Raw genomic sequence first — 13,125 nt, 5'->3', positions numbered from 1 at the left:
TTTAGTTATTTATTTGAAAGGTAGGGTGACAGAGAAAGAGAAAAAGGAGGATGGGGGAGAGAGAGAGAGATCTTCCCTCTGGAAGTTCACTTCCCAGATGGATGCAATAGCTAGGTCTGAGCAAGGCTGAAGCCAAGAGCAATTCCATCCTGGTCTCCCACATGGGTGGCAGGGGCCCAAGCACTTGAGCTGTCTTCTGCTGCTTTCCTAGGCACATTAGTAGGAAGTAGGATCAGAAGTTGATCTGCCAAGACTCAAACCAGCACTCGGATATGGGATGCCAGTGTCCCAAGCAGCAGTTTAACCTGTTGCACAGCCATGCCAGCTCTGTATTCCTTTATTTCTAAGAGTACATATATATAAACATGTCGTAAGGTAAGGTAAAACTGCCTCTGCATCTCTTAACAGACAATCTCATATCACACTGTCATGCACTTTGCTAAATTTAAGAAAGCAACACAGGTTATAGCTTCAGAGTGGTATTTTTTTTTATTACTTAAAACCAATTATTGCTCTAATGAGATTTACCAGATAACACGAAATTCTCATTTAACACTATTTTTTCCCAACAATGCAAATTAGCACCAAACAATAGTTCAAGAAACTGAAAACAAATCCCAGAATGGATGCTTTGTCTTACCAGATGCACTAAAATAAGCACAGGGAGTAAGGGAAGAGTCAGAGAAGATTTTCATGAGCTATCAGGTGAAAAAACACAATCTATTCCAAGTCGTATTCTTTGTTGTAGGTTTCTTTTAAAACCAAGAGGAAAAAGGAAAAATTATTTCTCACTCAACTGAAATGGGAAGATATGGGTGAATATCATTTAATATTCATAGTCACACACACATTCTGCTGAAAGAACATGTCTTATGCATAATAGAGAACATGTAAAACACAGGGTTTAAAACTAAAATGCTCTATGAGAGGGTTTTAAAAATTCATTAAAATGATTAAAAGATAAGTTTATTTTGGTACAAAAAGTTTTAAAATCCATCTATGTAAGGGATCTTCAAAAAGTCTATGGAAAATGTGTATTATAAAAAAACTATTTTTCCATTTCAAAAAATTTACATCAAAATAAACTTCTTTTTAAAATATTTTACAGAAACTTTTTGAAGCAATCCTATAAATCTAAAATAAAAATTTAAAAATGATTGTGTGTGGTGGAATAGAAGCCGCTTTTATTACTGACTTCGCATTAACAGCATCTACCACAATATCTGGTACATTGAAGCCAATTAATAAGCATTTATTTTTCTTTTATTTCTGAGCCAGAAAGAGAGAAAGAGTGAGAGAGGGAGAGTGCTGCCATCTTTTGGTTTACTCCCCAAATGCCCATGATGACCCTTGCTAGGACAAGGCCTAGCACAGAAGCCAGAAACTCAATCCAGGTCTTCTACATGGGTGGCAGGAACCTATTACTTGAGCCATCACTACTGGCCCCCAAGGTCCGTATTAGCAGAAAGTTACAGTCAGGAGCCAGAGAGAGTTAATAAATTTAGACATTCTAATATGGAATGTAGACATCTTAACTGGTGTCTTTTTTTTTTTAAATATTTATTTGAAAAGCAAAGTTACACAGAGAGAGGGACACATACACACACACACACACAATCTCCCATCTACTGGTTCACTCAACAAATGACTGCAATAGTCAAGTCTGGGCCAGGCTGACACAAGGAGCTAGCAACTTGATCCTGGTCTCCCACATGAAGAGCAGGAACCAAAATACTTGGGCCATCATCTGCTGCTTTCCCAAATGCATTAGCAGGAAGCTGAATTGGAAGCATTGCGGCTGTGCCTCAAACTAGCACTCTGATATGGGATGTGGGAGTCCAAAGCAGTGGCTTAGCAAGCTACGCCACAATGCCAGAACTTTAACTGATGTCTTAACTACTAGGCCAAATGACTACTCCCTAAGTTCTTGTTGAATGAACTGACATTCCAATTAAGGCCAGGATATTAACACAAACAGCATCAGCACAATTACATGCACTTTAACGTAATTTTAAAACCATTCAGTAAACCTACTGAAACAAGTCAATTCACTTACAACTACAGCCCAGTTGTATAATAATTGCAAAAGAAGCTAAATATTCTACTCTGCGCATCGTAAATGAGGTAACATCTCATAAGAATAACTCACAGGCAAAGCAAGTGGCAATGTGGAACATCCAGTTATGTCTCCACTTTCAGTAGATTCCAGGGGGCCACCTTAGCAGATTTCATTATAGCACCACAATGGCAAATATTGTGAACCTAATTAAGTAATTAGAAAGGGATTTCCTGTACAAAAATAATACTTCCTCCTCTTAAAAGTGGCCACCTATTGAGTTTGTAAATTAGCAGTCTTTAGTAAAAGGAAAACAATATATGGGGAGACAGGCTGCATACTACCCAAAAAGAGCAACCTAAAAACAAACTCAAGTGTTTAATTACAGGAAGCTTATGCAGTTCCCTATGAGGTTTCAGATAATTGTTTGTTTTATCATATGACTATGAGAGGATGTAGGACTATTTAATTGGAAAGTTTTATTGCTAATTACCGCTATGCTAGTGGAAATCCACTGAAAACACTTAAAATCATATAGGTAATTGTAATTGATTTTAAATTTTCCAGATGCCCTACATAGTTCAGTTAATTCCTGAAGCCTTGGGTAACCATTAATTACACAGCAACTATGCTAATCATTTACTCAAATTTCCCTGAACATTTTCTAAGAAATTTTTATGTTCATAGTAGCTTATTAAACAACAGAGTAAAACCATGGCAATCAATAGTATTATTTTCCCACACACAGAGGTGTCTAATAAAATGTCTTGAAACCCTGTATTTTGTCCACCTTCTTTTGTTTTTTTTTTTTGCTAAACTTAACCTAATGATTGGGAGGCAAAGTTTTTTAATGAATGGAGATTTTTTTTTTTTTTCAAATTGCAACAGTGAGGACATACTATCAGAATTATTCCTTTCAGGTTTAACTACATTGATGTTACTTTGCTTATTATCCCTTATTCTGGGCTAAATCCATTCACAATATATTTAAATGTGTAATGATCTCATATTAATTCCAGATTAATTTAGAAACAGACCAGTATACAACTTTTGAAGAAAATTATTAATTGTTACCATTTTGGAACTAATCAATGTCACAGTCAGAGTTATGGAAAGAGAAGGAAAGACAGGGAAAGATAAAGAGAAATCTTCCATCTGCTGATTCACTTCCCAGAAGGCCACAATGGCCAGGGCTGAGCCAGACCTACGTCAGGAGCCAGGAGTTTATTTGGGTTTCCCACATGGATTATGGGGGCTCAAGGACTCAGGCCATCTTCAATTGCTTTCCCAGGCTATTAGCAGGGAGCTGTATAGGAAGTGGAGCTACCTGGCAGGACGCATGGGATGCTGGTGTTGCCTACCTATGCCACGATGCCAGCCCCATGGCAACGTTTCTTACCAACTGTTGAATACACAGTGTTGATGTGTATGCATACATCCTGTCCCACTGCCCTTCATTCATTTATTGGTTTTAAATATTCATGCTGCATTCCCTACAGAACAGGAACTAGTCAATACACATTTCTTGATAATTGTGTTTATTATAAAAATGAAAAATGTTAAAGCTGTAAGGAATAAAAATATTTGTCTAACTTCCTCATTCTAGTTAAATAAAAAAGCTGATAGTCGCAGAGATTGGTATATAAATATAAATATAGATACATAATTGAAAGACAGAGAGTGAGAGAGAATCTCAAAGCTATTTAATTTCAGAACTAGATCAAGACTCTCACGACACAATTAGAAAACTTCACATTGTCATTGTTATCATGGGCATTTTCTGACAGCAGAGGCTGAATTCCTAGGATTTAAAAAAATCATTCATAATAAATTATCATGATAAAAAATTGCCTATCGTAAGAAAGCAATTATTTATATTGATCAGTGGGGGTTTACACAGAGAAAAAACCTCTTTGGGGGCCAGCGCTGTGGCATAGTGGGTTAAGCCTCCGTCTGTGGCACTGGTATTCCATATGGGCACTGGTTCGTGTCCCGGGTGCTCCTCTTCCAGTCCAGCTCTGTGCTATGGCCTGGGAAAGCAGTGGAAGATGGTCTAAGTGCTTGAGCCCCTGCACCTGCATCAGAGACTGGGAAGAAGCTCCTGCCTCTTGGCTTTGAATCGGCCCAGCTCTGGCAGTTTTGGTCATTTGGGGAGTGAACTAGTGGATGGAAGAACTCTCTCTCTGTCTCTCCCTCTCTCTCTGTAACTGTCTCTCAAATAAATAAATAAATCTTAAAAAAAAAAAAAAAAAACAAAACTTCTTGGTAATCCATTGCTCTTGGTATGTTCATCAGCATTTGCAAGGTGTGGTTGGAACACAGGAAGAACAAAGAAATCTCTTATGTTTCCACTTAGAACCTGCTTCAAGACTCACTTTCTCATTCTAAGAACTTCTCCATATTTGTAACGTAGTAGTTACAGGCTATTTGCACATAACCACCGTAACACTATGACATTATAACCTACCTCCTTGGCCATGTCTGTGTATTTCTGTTTTTCCTTTGGATCGAGAACAGCCCACCAATCAGCTAGTATCTTTGTAGCACCTCGGTTATCAAGCCTAGGGTGTTCCTGACGTACAAGAGAGCGATGTCGTTTACAAAATAAAAGAAATGCATTCATTGGTCTCCGAGCTCGCTGTTCTGGTGATTCATCATCTTCAGTCTCACCAACATCTTGTTCTAGGCCATCGGCCCCAAGAAGTTGAACCTATTACCAACCAAAACAAAAAGCAAATTTTTAACATATATTGGACAGTTTGGATTGAAGAATTAGTCTTGGTTTGCAAATTTTTCTTATCTCCATTTACACATTAAAAAAATTTTTTCTTAAAAAATCATCAACTATTGTCAGTAGCTGGTAACTAACTTATGATGGACCTATCTATCCTCTGCTTAGTTTCTATAGCAACAAGTGCATGTCTCTATGACAGCATATTTTACATAGTGTTACAATGCTTATATTTTTTCTTTCTCACTAAATGGTGAGCTCTCTGAGGACAAAAACTCTCATATTTACTTTTATAATCTCAGCAGCTAGCTCAGTATCTGGTGTATTGTTAGTGCGTAACTAATTGATGAATGAATGAATAAACCTATGGTTTATGGGCCTCAAGATGAACAACGCCCATAAATACATGAACATCAACTTGTCTTTCACCTCTTCAGGAAGTACTTTTCTTTTTTTTTTTTTTTTTTTTTTTTTTTTTTTGACAGGCAGAGTGGACAGTGAGAGAGAGAGAGAGAGAGAGAGAAAGGTCTTCCTTTTGCCGTTGGTTCACCCTCCAATGGCCGCCGCGGCCGGCGCGCTGCGGCCGGCGCACCGCGCTGATCCGATGGCAGGAGCCAGGAGCCAGGTGCTTTTCCTGGTCTCCCATGGGGTACAGGGCCCAAGCACCTGGGCCATCCTCCACTGCACTCCCTGGCCACAGCAGAGGGCTGGCCTGGAAGAAGGGCAACCGGGACAGAATCCGGCGCCCCGACCGGGACTAGAACCCGGTGTGCCGGCGCCGCTAGGCGGAGGATTAGCCTATTGAGCCGCGGCGCCGGCCGGAAGTACTTTTCAATAGCTAATAATCTGAGAATGTTTAACATGAAAGCACATGATAAAAAGCTAAAAGACTATTCAACGTTTTTGTGCACATCACAAGTAGAGCTTTCTACTGTAAAAGATAGACATTTGACATGAACATTTCAAAGAAGAACTACACAGTAACTCTTTAAGCTTGGAAATATCAAACTTTCTTGTCTGGTGAAATGCTGTGGTGATAGTAATAAGCTTCCCTAAGCTCAAACCTTCAAAATCAGTTTTGAGTCCTCCCTTTTCCTAAGAACTTCCTATAATCATTGCTCAAGTTCTTCAAGGACTTCTACAAAGTTCTAAATCTGTTCATCCCATGTATGTAATTCTCAATGCCAGTGTCCTTACCACCACTTTGGCCTATGGCCTAGCTTTCCTGGTTTTAATCTTCTCTATAATACTTTCTCATATGGCTGCCAGAGTAAGTATATTAAAGCAAATCTCAGATAAAAAAATCTCAGAACATGTTAAAATTGTAAAATATCTTTCAAGGCTAAAATGCAATCTTATGATGTTTCTTACAAACAATGCAATGAGGAGTGTAAGTCCAGAACGCCTACTAGGATCCCTTCTTTAACTAGTTGTTTTACAGTTAAAAATAGCAAGATGGATCAAGGTTGTCCTCAGTACACATTATGCAGTAAGGTAGTAGTTCTGAAATCTGAGTGTGTACTGGAATTGCTTCTGGATTGCCAGGTCTCATCCTAGAGATTCAGGCTTGGCAGGTCTTGCTGTTTTTAACAAGTTTCCAGGTGTTGCTAATGCTGCCCATCTGAGAGGCCCACACTTAGAGAACCAAAACTCTAAGGCAACCATGTTCTTTCACACAACATTTAGTGGGCAACTCTAATAGGCACAAACTAGGAAAAATCACACATTTAACCCAAATTGGTATTTAAAAAGTGTTTCAAGTTTAAGTAACCACTAGAAATGTAATTAATCATCAACTACCTTCAACTACAAATATTGCAGAATGGCCGGCGCCATGGCTCACTAGGCTAATCCTCCGCCTAGCGGCGCCAGCACACCGGGTTCTAGTCCCGGTTGGGGCGCCGGATTCTGTCCCGGTTGCCCCTCTTCCAGGCCAGCTCTCTGCTGTGGCCAGGGAGTGCAGTGGAGGATGGCCCAGGTGCTTGGGCCCTGCACCCCATGGGAGACCAGGAAAAGCACCTGGCTCCTGGCTCCTGCCATCTGATCAGCGCAGTGCGCCGGCCGCAGCGCGCTGGCCGCGGCGGCCATTGGAGGGTGAACCAACGGCAAAGGAAGACCTTTCTCTCTGTCTCTCTCTCTCACTGTCCACTCTGCCTGTCAAAAAAAATAAAAAAAAAAAAAACAAATATTGCAGAATAATCTTAAAGCCATAGCTATCTCATTGGAAATGTATTAGAGGTAATTATTGGGGGAGAAAGCTACAGATTTATCTTCCTCATTATGTATACAGTCACTTAAGAGTGATTTGCATTTTCAAGGGACATTTATTTAGAACTTTGAAACTAAGAAGCCAAAGAAAAAGTAGAAATAAAAAACATGTTAAGGAAGTAACTGCATCTTCTCTTCAGAATAGAATGTTTTGATTCCATTACTAAAGCATAAAAACTCAAGGTAAAACCTAGAAGAAGGAGCTTTCTGTTTTGGGAAGGAATAAAGACATATAAACAAATAAATTAAAAAGTTATTCAATGACTACGTCAAGGAACCAGTGAGATAATAAAGCACTAGTTTATGGATAGAAGTACAAGAAAGTATCCCTAGAAAAGATGTCTGGGGCAGATGCTGTAGTATAGTGGGTAAAGCCACTGCCTGCAGTGCTGACATCTCATATGGGTGCCGGTTTGAGACCTGACAACACTTTCGGTCCAGCTTTCTACTATGGCCTGGGAAAGCAGCAGAAGATGACCCAAGGGCTTGAGACCCTGAACCCATGTGGAAGACCTGGAAGAAGCACCCGGCTTCTGATGGGCCCAGCTCCAGTCACTGCGGCCACTTGGGGAGTGCTCAGTGGATGGAAAATTCTCTCCCTCTCTGCCTCTGCCTCTCTGGAACTCTGCCTTTCAGATAACATCTGCCTTTCAGATACATCTTAAAAAAAAAAGATTTTGTATGAGCTAAATTTGCAAGATGAATTAGAGCATAAACAGGAAAACTAACAGGGATTAAGAGTTGAACATCAATATGCAAATCGATGGCACAATAGTACACAAAAGATCAGAAGAGGGTTCTGGGAGATAAGGTTATAGAAGGTCTGGGCTGTTTCATAAAGAATGTCTTCTATCATGCTAACAAACTGGCCTTTAATTCTGTAAACGAGTGTTTTTGGACTGTATGCACCAATAATAAAGCTTGGTTTGACATGAGTTATCAACTTTTTATTTTATCAAGTATAGACACTATCCCCCAAATTTTTAAACAGCTATCTAAGATTACCACTATTTTATTAAATTCATTAACCAAAAAGTAGACAAATACATGAATAAGTGACAAAATAAATATAAAAACTATCTTGACTCATTTTTCTTTCACCAAGGGCCTATTAACACTTTAAAACATTAAAACAGTAAGGGGTCAACACTAGGAACCACAACTGGACATAACGGAGAGTCACACAGGGTTTTAAGTAGAGGGAAAACATCATTAGATTTAAGAAAGAACTGTCAATATTTTAAAGCATGTGTTTTAAGAATAAAATTAGTGGCAATTAAAGCCAGAGTCTAAAAACTGGACAGGACTAAAGGTCAGGCTGAAGGCCAGGAATGAATATGTGAGAAAAGAGATAACACTGGGGCTTAGTGGGTTAGTGGGTTAGTGGGTTAGACCACTGCCTGTGATGCTGGCATCCCATTCATGTGATGGTTAGAGTCCTGGCTGTTCCACTTCCAATCCAGCTCCCTCCTGGTAGGCCTGAGAGGGCAGTGGAGGATGGCCCACGTGCTTGGGCCCCTGCACCCACATAGGAAACACGGATGAAACTCTTGGCTTTGGTTCCACCCAGCCCTAGTTGCTGCGACCGTTTGGGGAGTGAACCAGCAGATGGCCGACCTCCATCTTTCCCTTTCTCTCTGTAACTCTGCCTTTCAAATACAATAAATACATGTTTAGAAAATATTTAGAAAGAGAGAGAACATTTTTGAGGTAGAACCAACAGTTGCTAGTATCTAGTCAGATCTGAAGGTTGAAACAAAAAGAGTATTTCTAGCTCAGTTAGTAAGGTTTCTTCATGTACAACAGAGAATAATTTTTCTCCATTGATAGAAATCAGATTTTGTTGGGGGCCCGGCGCCGTGGCTCACTTGGCTAATCCTCTGCCTGTGGCGCCGGCATCCCATATGTGCGCCAGTTCTAGTCCCGGTTGCTCCTCTTCCAGTCCAGCTCTCTGCTGTGGCCCGGGAGGGCAGTGGAGGATGGCCCAAGTGCTTGGGCCCCTGCACCTGCATGGGAGACCAGCAGGAAGCACCTGGCTCCTGGCTTCGGATAGGCGCAGCATGCTGGCCGTAGTGGCCACTTGGGGGATGAACCAATGGAAGGAAGACCTTTCTCTCTCTCTCTCTCTCTCTCTCTCTCTCTCTCACACACACACACACACACACACATACACACACACTGTCTGTAACTCTACCTATCAAATAAATAAATAAAAATCTTTAAAAAAAAAAAAAAAAGAAAGAAAGAAATCAGATCTTGTGGGAAGCAGAAGACCAGAATTAGATAGGCTGACTTTGAAGTGGCTATAGGGCAGGCTATGTGGATACCCAAGTCTGTAAAAGGATGATCCAACAGGTACCAATATAGAGAAGACAGTAAGACTATGATGGTAGATAAGATCACTAATTAAGAGTGAAAAGAGAAACAGGTTCAATGACTTCTATCTTTCACTCAATTAATATTTACTGAGCACCTGTGACGGGCCAGGCACTGTTGTAGGTGAAGCAGTTAGAGCAGTGATCACACAAAAGCCCACTGTGTGAAACAGAGAATGGCATGATCAGCCTTACTGGTTGAAAGAATTACTTTGGCTGCTTTGTTGAGAACAGATGGTAGCAGGGCAAGATCAGAGACACAGAGAGGGGTAGGAACAATAGTCTGTACTAGAAATGGTACAGCTTGGATCAAAGTGTTAGCAGGGGACTGTTAAGAAGACATAAAATTGAGAGAGATTTTGAAGGTATGGCTGACAGGATTTCCTGGTGACTGTGAGGCTTAAGCAAAATAAAGCATGTAATATGATGTGCAAAGTTGCAGGGCTGACAAACTAAAATGCTGCAGTGTCCATATACCAAGAAAGGGAAGATGTAGAAGGTTTCAAATAGATTCCTGGATGATAGTGGATACAGCAAGTAGACAGCCAGAAATGTGAGTCCAGGGGCAGGCATTCTGACACAGGAAGTTAAGGTACCACTGGAGACACTCACTTCCCATATCAGAGAGCTGGTGAGAATAACGGCACCTCCACTTCCAATCCAGCTTTCTGCCAATGACCCTGGGAAGGCAGAGGATGAGGGTCTAAGCACTTGGGGGGCCTGCCACTCATGTGGGAGACCCAGATGGAGTTTCTGGATCCTAGCTTCAACCTGGCCCAGCCCCGGCTATTGCAGGCATTTGGGGAGTGAACCACTGAGTGGAAGATATCTCCCTGTGTCACTCCTCCTTTCAAGGAAATAAATATTTTATATATTTTATATATGAAAATAAAGTTTAGAGGCCTAGAGGACAACAGTATTTGAGGGCAGAATAATGGAGAGGCATCAAATGAAAGAAACTGGATAGGAACAGGGAGGAAAGTAGAAATAGAAATAAAAGTGAGTGCCCTCATAGAAACAGGAGACAGCTTCAAGGACCAAGTGAGCGTGGATGCAAATGTGTCAGAAAATCATTGAGTATGAACTTGGTAATTTCCTTGAATAGGAAAGAAACAGAAAAAGAAATGAGTAAGAAGTGAACTAAATGCATAAGGAAGCTAAAGGGATCATCCTGGTGGCTTCTGGCATCTCTGTGAATAAGAAGAAAGGGCCATCAGTGAGAGAGACCATAGACTATATTCAGAGATTCTTAGATGATGTCTGAGAAAGAGGAAAAAGGTTTATAATTCCTGCTGAGACAAGTGGAAAGAGTTTACCAAAGCCAAGAAAAAAAGGTTGAGGGGCTAGCACTGTGGCATAGTGGGTAAAGCCACTGTCTACAGTGCCAGCATCCCATATGGGTGCTGGTTTAAGCTCCGGCTGCTCTACTTCCTATCCATCTCCCTGCTAATGTGTCTGAGAAAGAAGCAGAAGATGACCCAAGTGCTTGGGCCCCTGCACCCATGTGGGAGACCCTGACTCCTGGCTTCAGACTGGTCTGGCTCTGGGCATTGAGGCCAATTGAGGAGTGAATCAGCTGATGGAGGATCTCTCTCTCTCTCTCTCTCTCTCACTGGGTCTTTCAAATAAATAAATAAATCTTTAAATACAAAAAAAAAAGGTTGAATAGATGTCAAAGTTCTGAAAAAGATTAAAAACACATGTTCAGAATGTTTGTAGTGGTACAAAATGTATAATCACTTACTCTTCCATTCAATACACACACACACATATACACAATACCTACTATGTGTCTTTCTGGAGAAAGACAGAAGGCAAGAGAGTCAAGGGCCCTGCTCTTGTTGATCTGCTACTCTGGTCTGAGAAGACTGACATAAACAACAACACAGCTAAACTCACAGCAAACAGTAACAAGTGTTGTGAAGGGAACCCTTCGATTTGAATGAGCTGGGTAGAAGAGCCACTTGGAGTGGCTTAGGTGCCATTTCTTGGTGAGGGAGTCCTCATGCTGAAATGTGAATAATGAAGGCGACCCAGTTATGACAAGACCTGGAATGAAGCGTGACTTTCTAAAGTTGGCTGCAACTCTGGCCTCAGAATCAGCACTTTAAGCACGCGGATCTGGCTGAAAAGCCCATGAGAGTATTTTAGGCATGGAAAGCCAAGACACTCTGGCAAAAAAAAAAAAAAAAAAAAAAAAACCTAAATGAAAGATCTCCACGAGTGAGATCCCAGTGGAAAGAATGGGCCATCAAAGAAGGAGGTACTTTTCTTTGAAGGGAGGAGAGAACTTCCACTTTGGCTATGACCTTGTCTAAAAAAGATCAGAGTCAGCGAACTCAAAAGGCTTCCATAGCCTCGGCAACTCATGACAAGAGACTAGGGTGATTACTGATGCCTTAAACAAGAGTGTCAAATTGTTAAGTCAACAACAGGAGTCACTGTGCACTTACTCCTCATGTAGGATTTCTATCCTTATTGTGTTGTACAATGTGAATTAATGCTATAACTAGTACCGAAAGAGTATTTTACACTTTATGTTTCTGTGTGGGAGCAAACTGTTGAAATATTTACTTAATATATACTAAATTGATCTTCTGTATATAAAGAGAATTGAAAATGAATCTTGATGCGAATGGAATGGGAGAGGGAGCGGGAGATGGGAGGGCTGTGGGTAGGAGGGAAATTATGGGGGCGGGGGGGAAGCCATTGTAATCCATAAGCTGTACTTTGGAAATTTATATTTATTAAATAAAAGTTAAAAAAATAAAGTCAGCTGCATGGTTGGATGACTTTCTAAACATGGGCCCACTGTTCAGATGTGAGGCTAGGGAAGCAGACTTGCAGGACAGACTGACCACTGGGGGCTGGCAGGGCAGCGCAGTCAAATGTTATGAATGCCACAGAAATCAAGACCAGGAGAGCAGCTCAGGGGCAGCCTTGGGTGGCAGGGCTGGGCTAGGCTGGAAGTGAAGAAAGATGGGTCACAGGAGCAACGGGGTGGGAGACAGGAGAGCTCAAGTTCTATGAACACCCCCATTTCACCACACCTAAACATTACCTACAGATCACTAGGTGACTGACAGAAATAGCATTTCAGAAGGACCCGTCTCTGTCCGAACTACTAGAAGGTACAGATAATTTAAGGGAGATCAATAATTGGAATGGTGTGGGCGTTATGGCACAACTGGTTAAGCCACTACTCAGGCTGTCGCAACCCCATATTAGAGTGCCTGAAATCTATCTCTGCTTTCCAAGTAAATAAAAATAAATAAAAACTTTAAAAAAATTGACTGAAAATGTAAATTAATTGAATAGAATTTAAGTTTTATGGACCTTTAGGAAGCTATTTTTCATACTATACATATTCATCCTTGATTCTATAATATTATGAGTTTTTTAAAAAAAAAAAAACCTGAAATTTTTAGAGTGAATGGAAGACTTACTTTATCAATATCTTCCTCTTCGTCTTCCTCCTCCTCCTCTTCTGAAAAGTCAAGAAGTTTCTTGGCCAGCAATGGATGCCACTGAAGACACTTCCTCTTTGGTCTTTTTCCAGCCCCTTCTCCTTCTGCTGAATGATCTTTATTTCTATTACTGCCTTTCATTACTGTGACCTGCAGTAAGAAGAGAGACAGACAGACAGATGCACACACACAGAAGGAGAGAGAAATCAAAGTAAGCTTGATTAAAAT

General features: G+C 40.8%; 1 protein-coding gene across 31 annotated transcripts in view; it reads right to left on the bottom strand.

Moving 5' to 3' along the window:
* Positions 1-13,125, bottom strand: part of BBX (BBX high mobility group box domain containing) — a 285,277-nt gene that overhangs the window by 97,702 nt on the left and 174,450 nt on the right. For all 31 annotated transcript variants that reach the window (XM_089330703.1, XM_089330702.1, XM_051819091.3 and 28 more), the window contains 2 exons: positions 12,877-13,047; positions 4,524-4,766 (listed from right to left, as the gene is read on the bottom strand). In XM_089330703.1, the coding sequence (XP_089186829.1) occupies positions 4,524-4,766; positions 12,877-13,038 (405 nt within the window). In that variant the 5' untranslated portion in view covers positions 13,039-13,047. The remainder of the gene's footprint in view (positions 1-4,523; positions 4,767-12,876; positions 13,048-13,125) is intronic.

This window comes from Oryctolagus cuniculus, chromosome 4 (assembly GCF_051225735.1).
Source record: "Oryctolagus cuniculus isolate XC-2025 breed Fujian yellow rabbit chromosome 4, ASM5122573v1, whole genome shotgun sequence".
In the NCBI taxonomy this organism is placed as follows: domain Eukaryota; kingdom Metazoa; phylum Chordata; class Mammalia; order Lagomorpha; family Leporidae; genus Oryctolagus; species Oryctolagus cuniculus.
The sequence above is the reverse complement of the archived record's forward strand: the minus strand, read 5'-3'. Positions and strand labels throughout refer to the sequence as shown.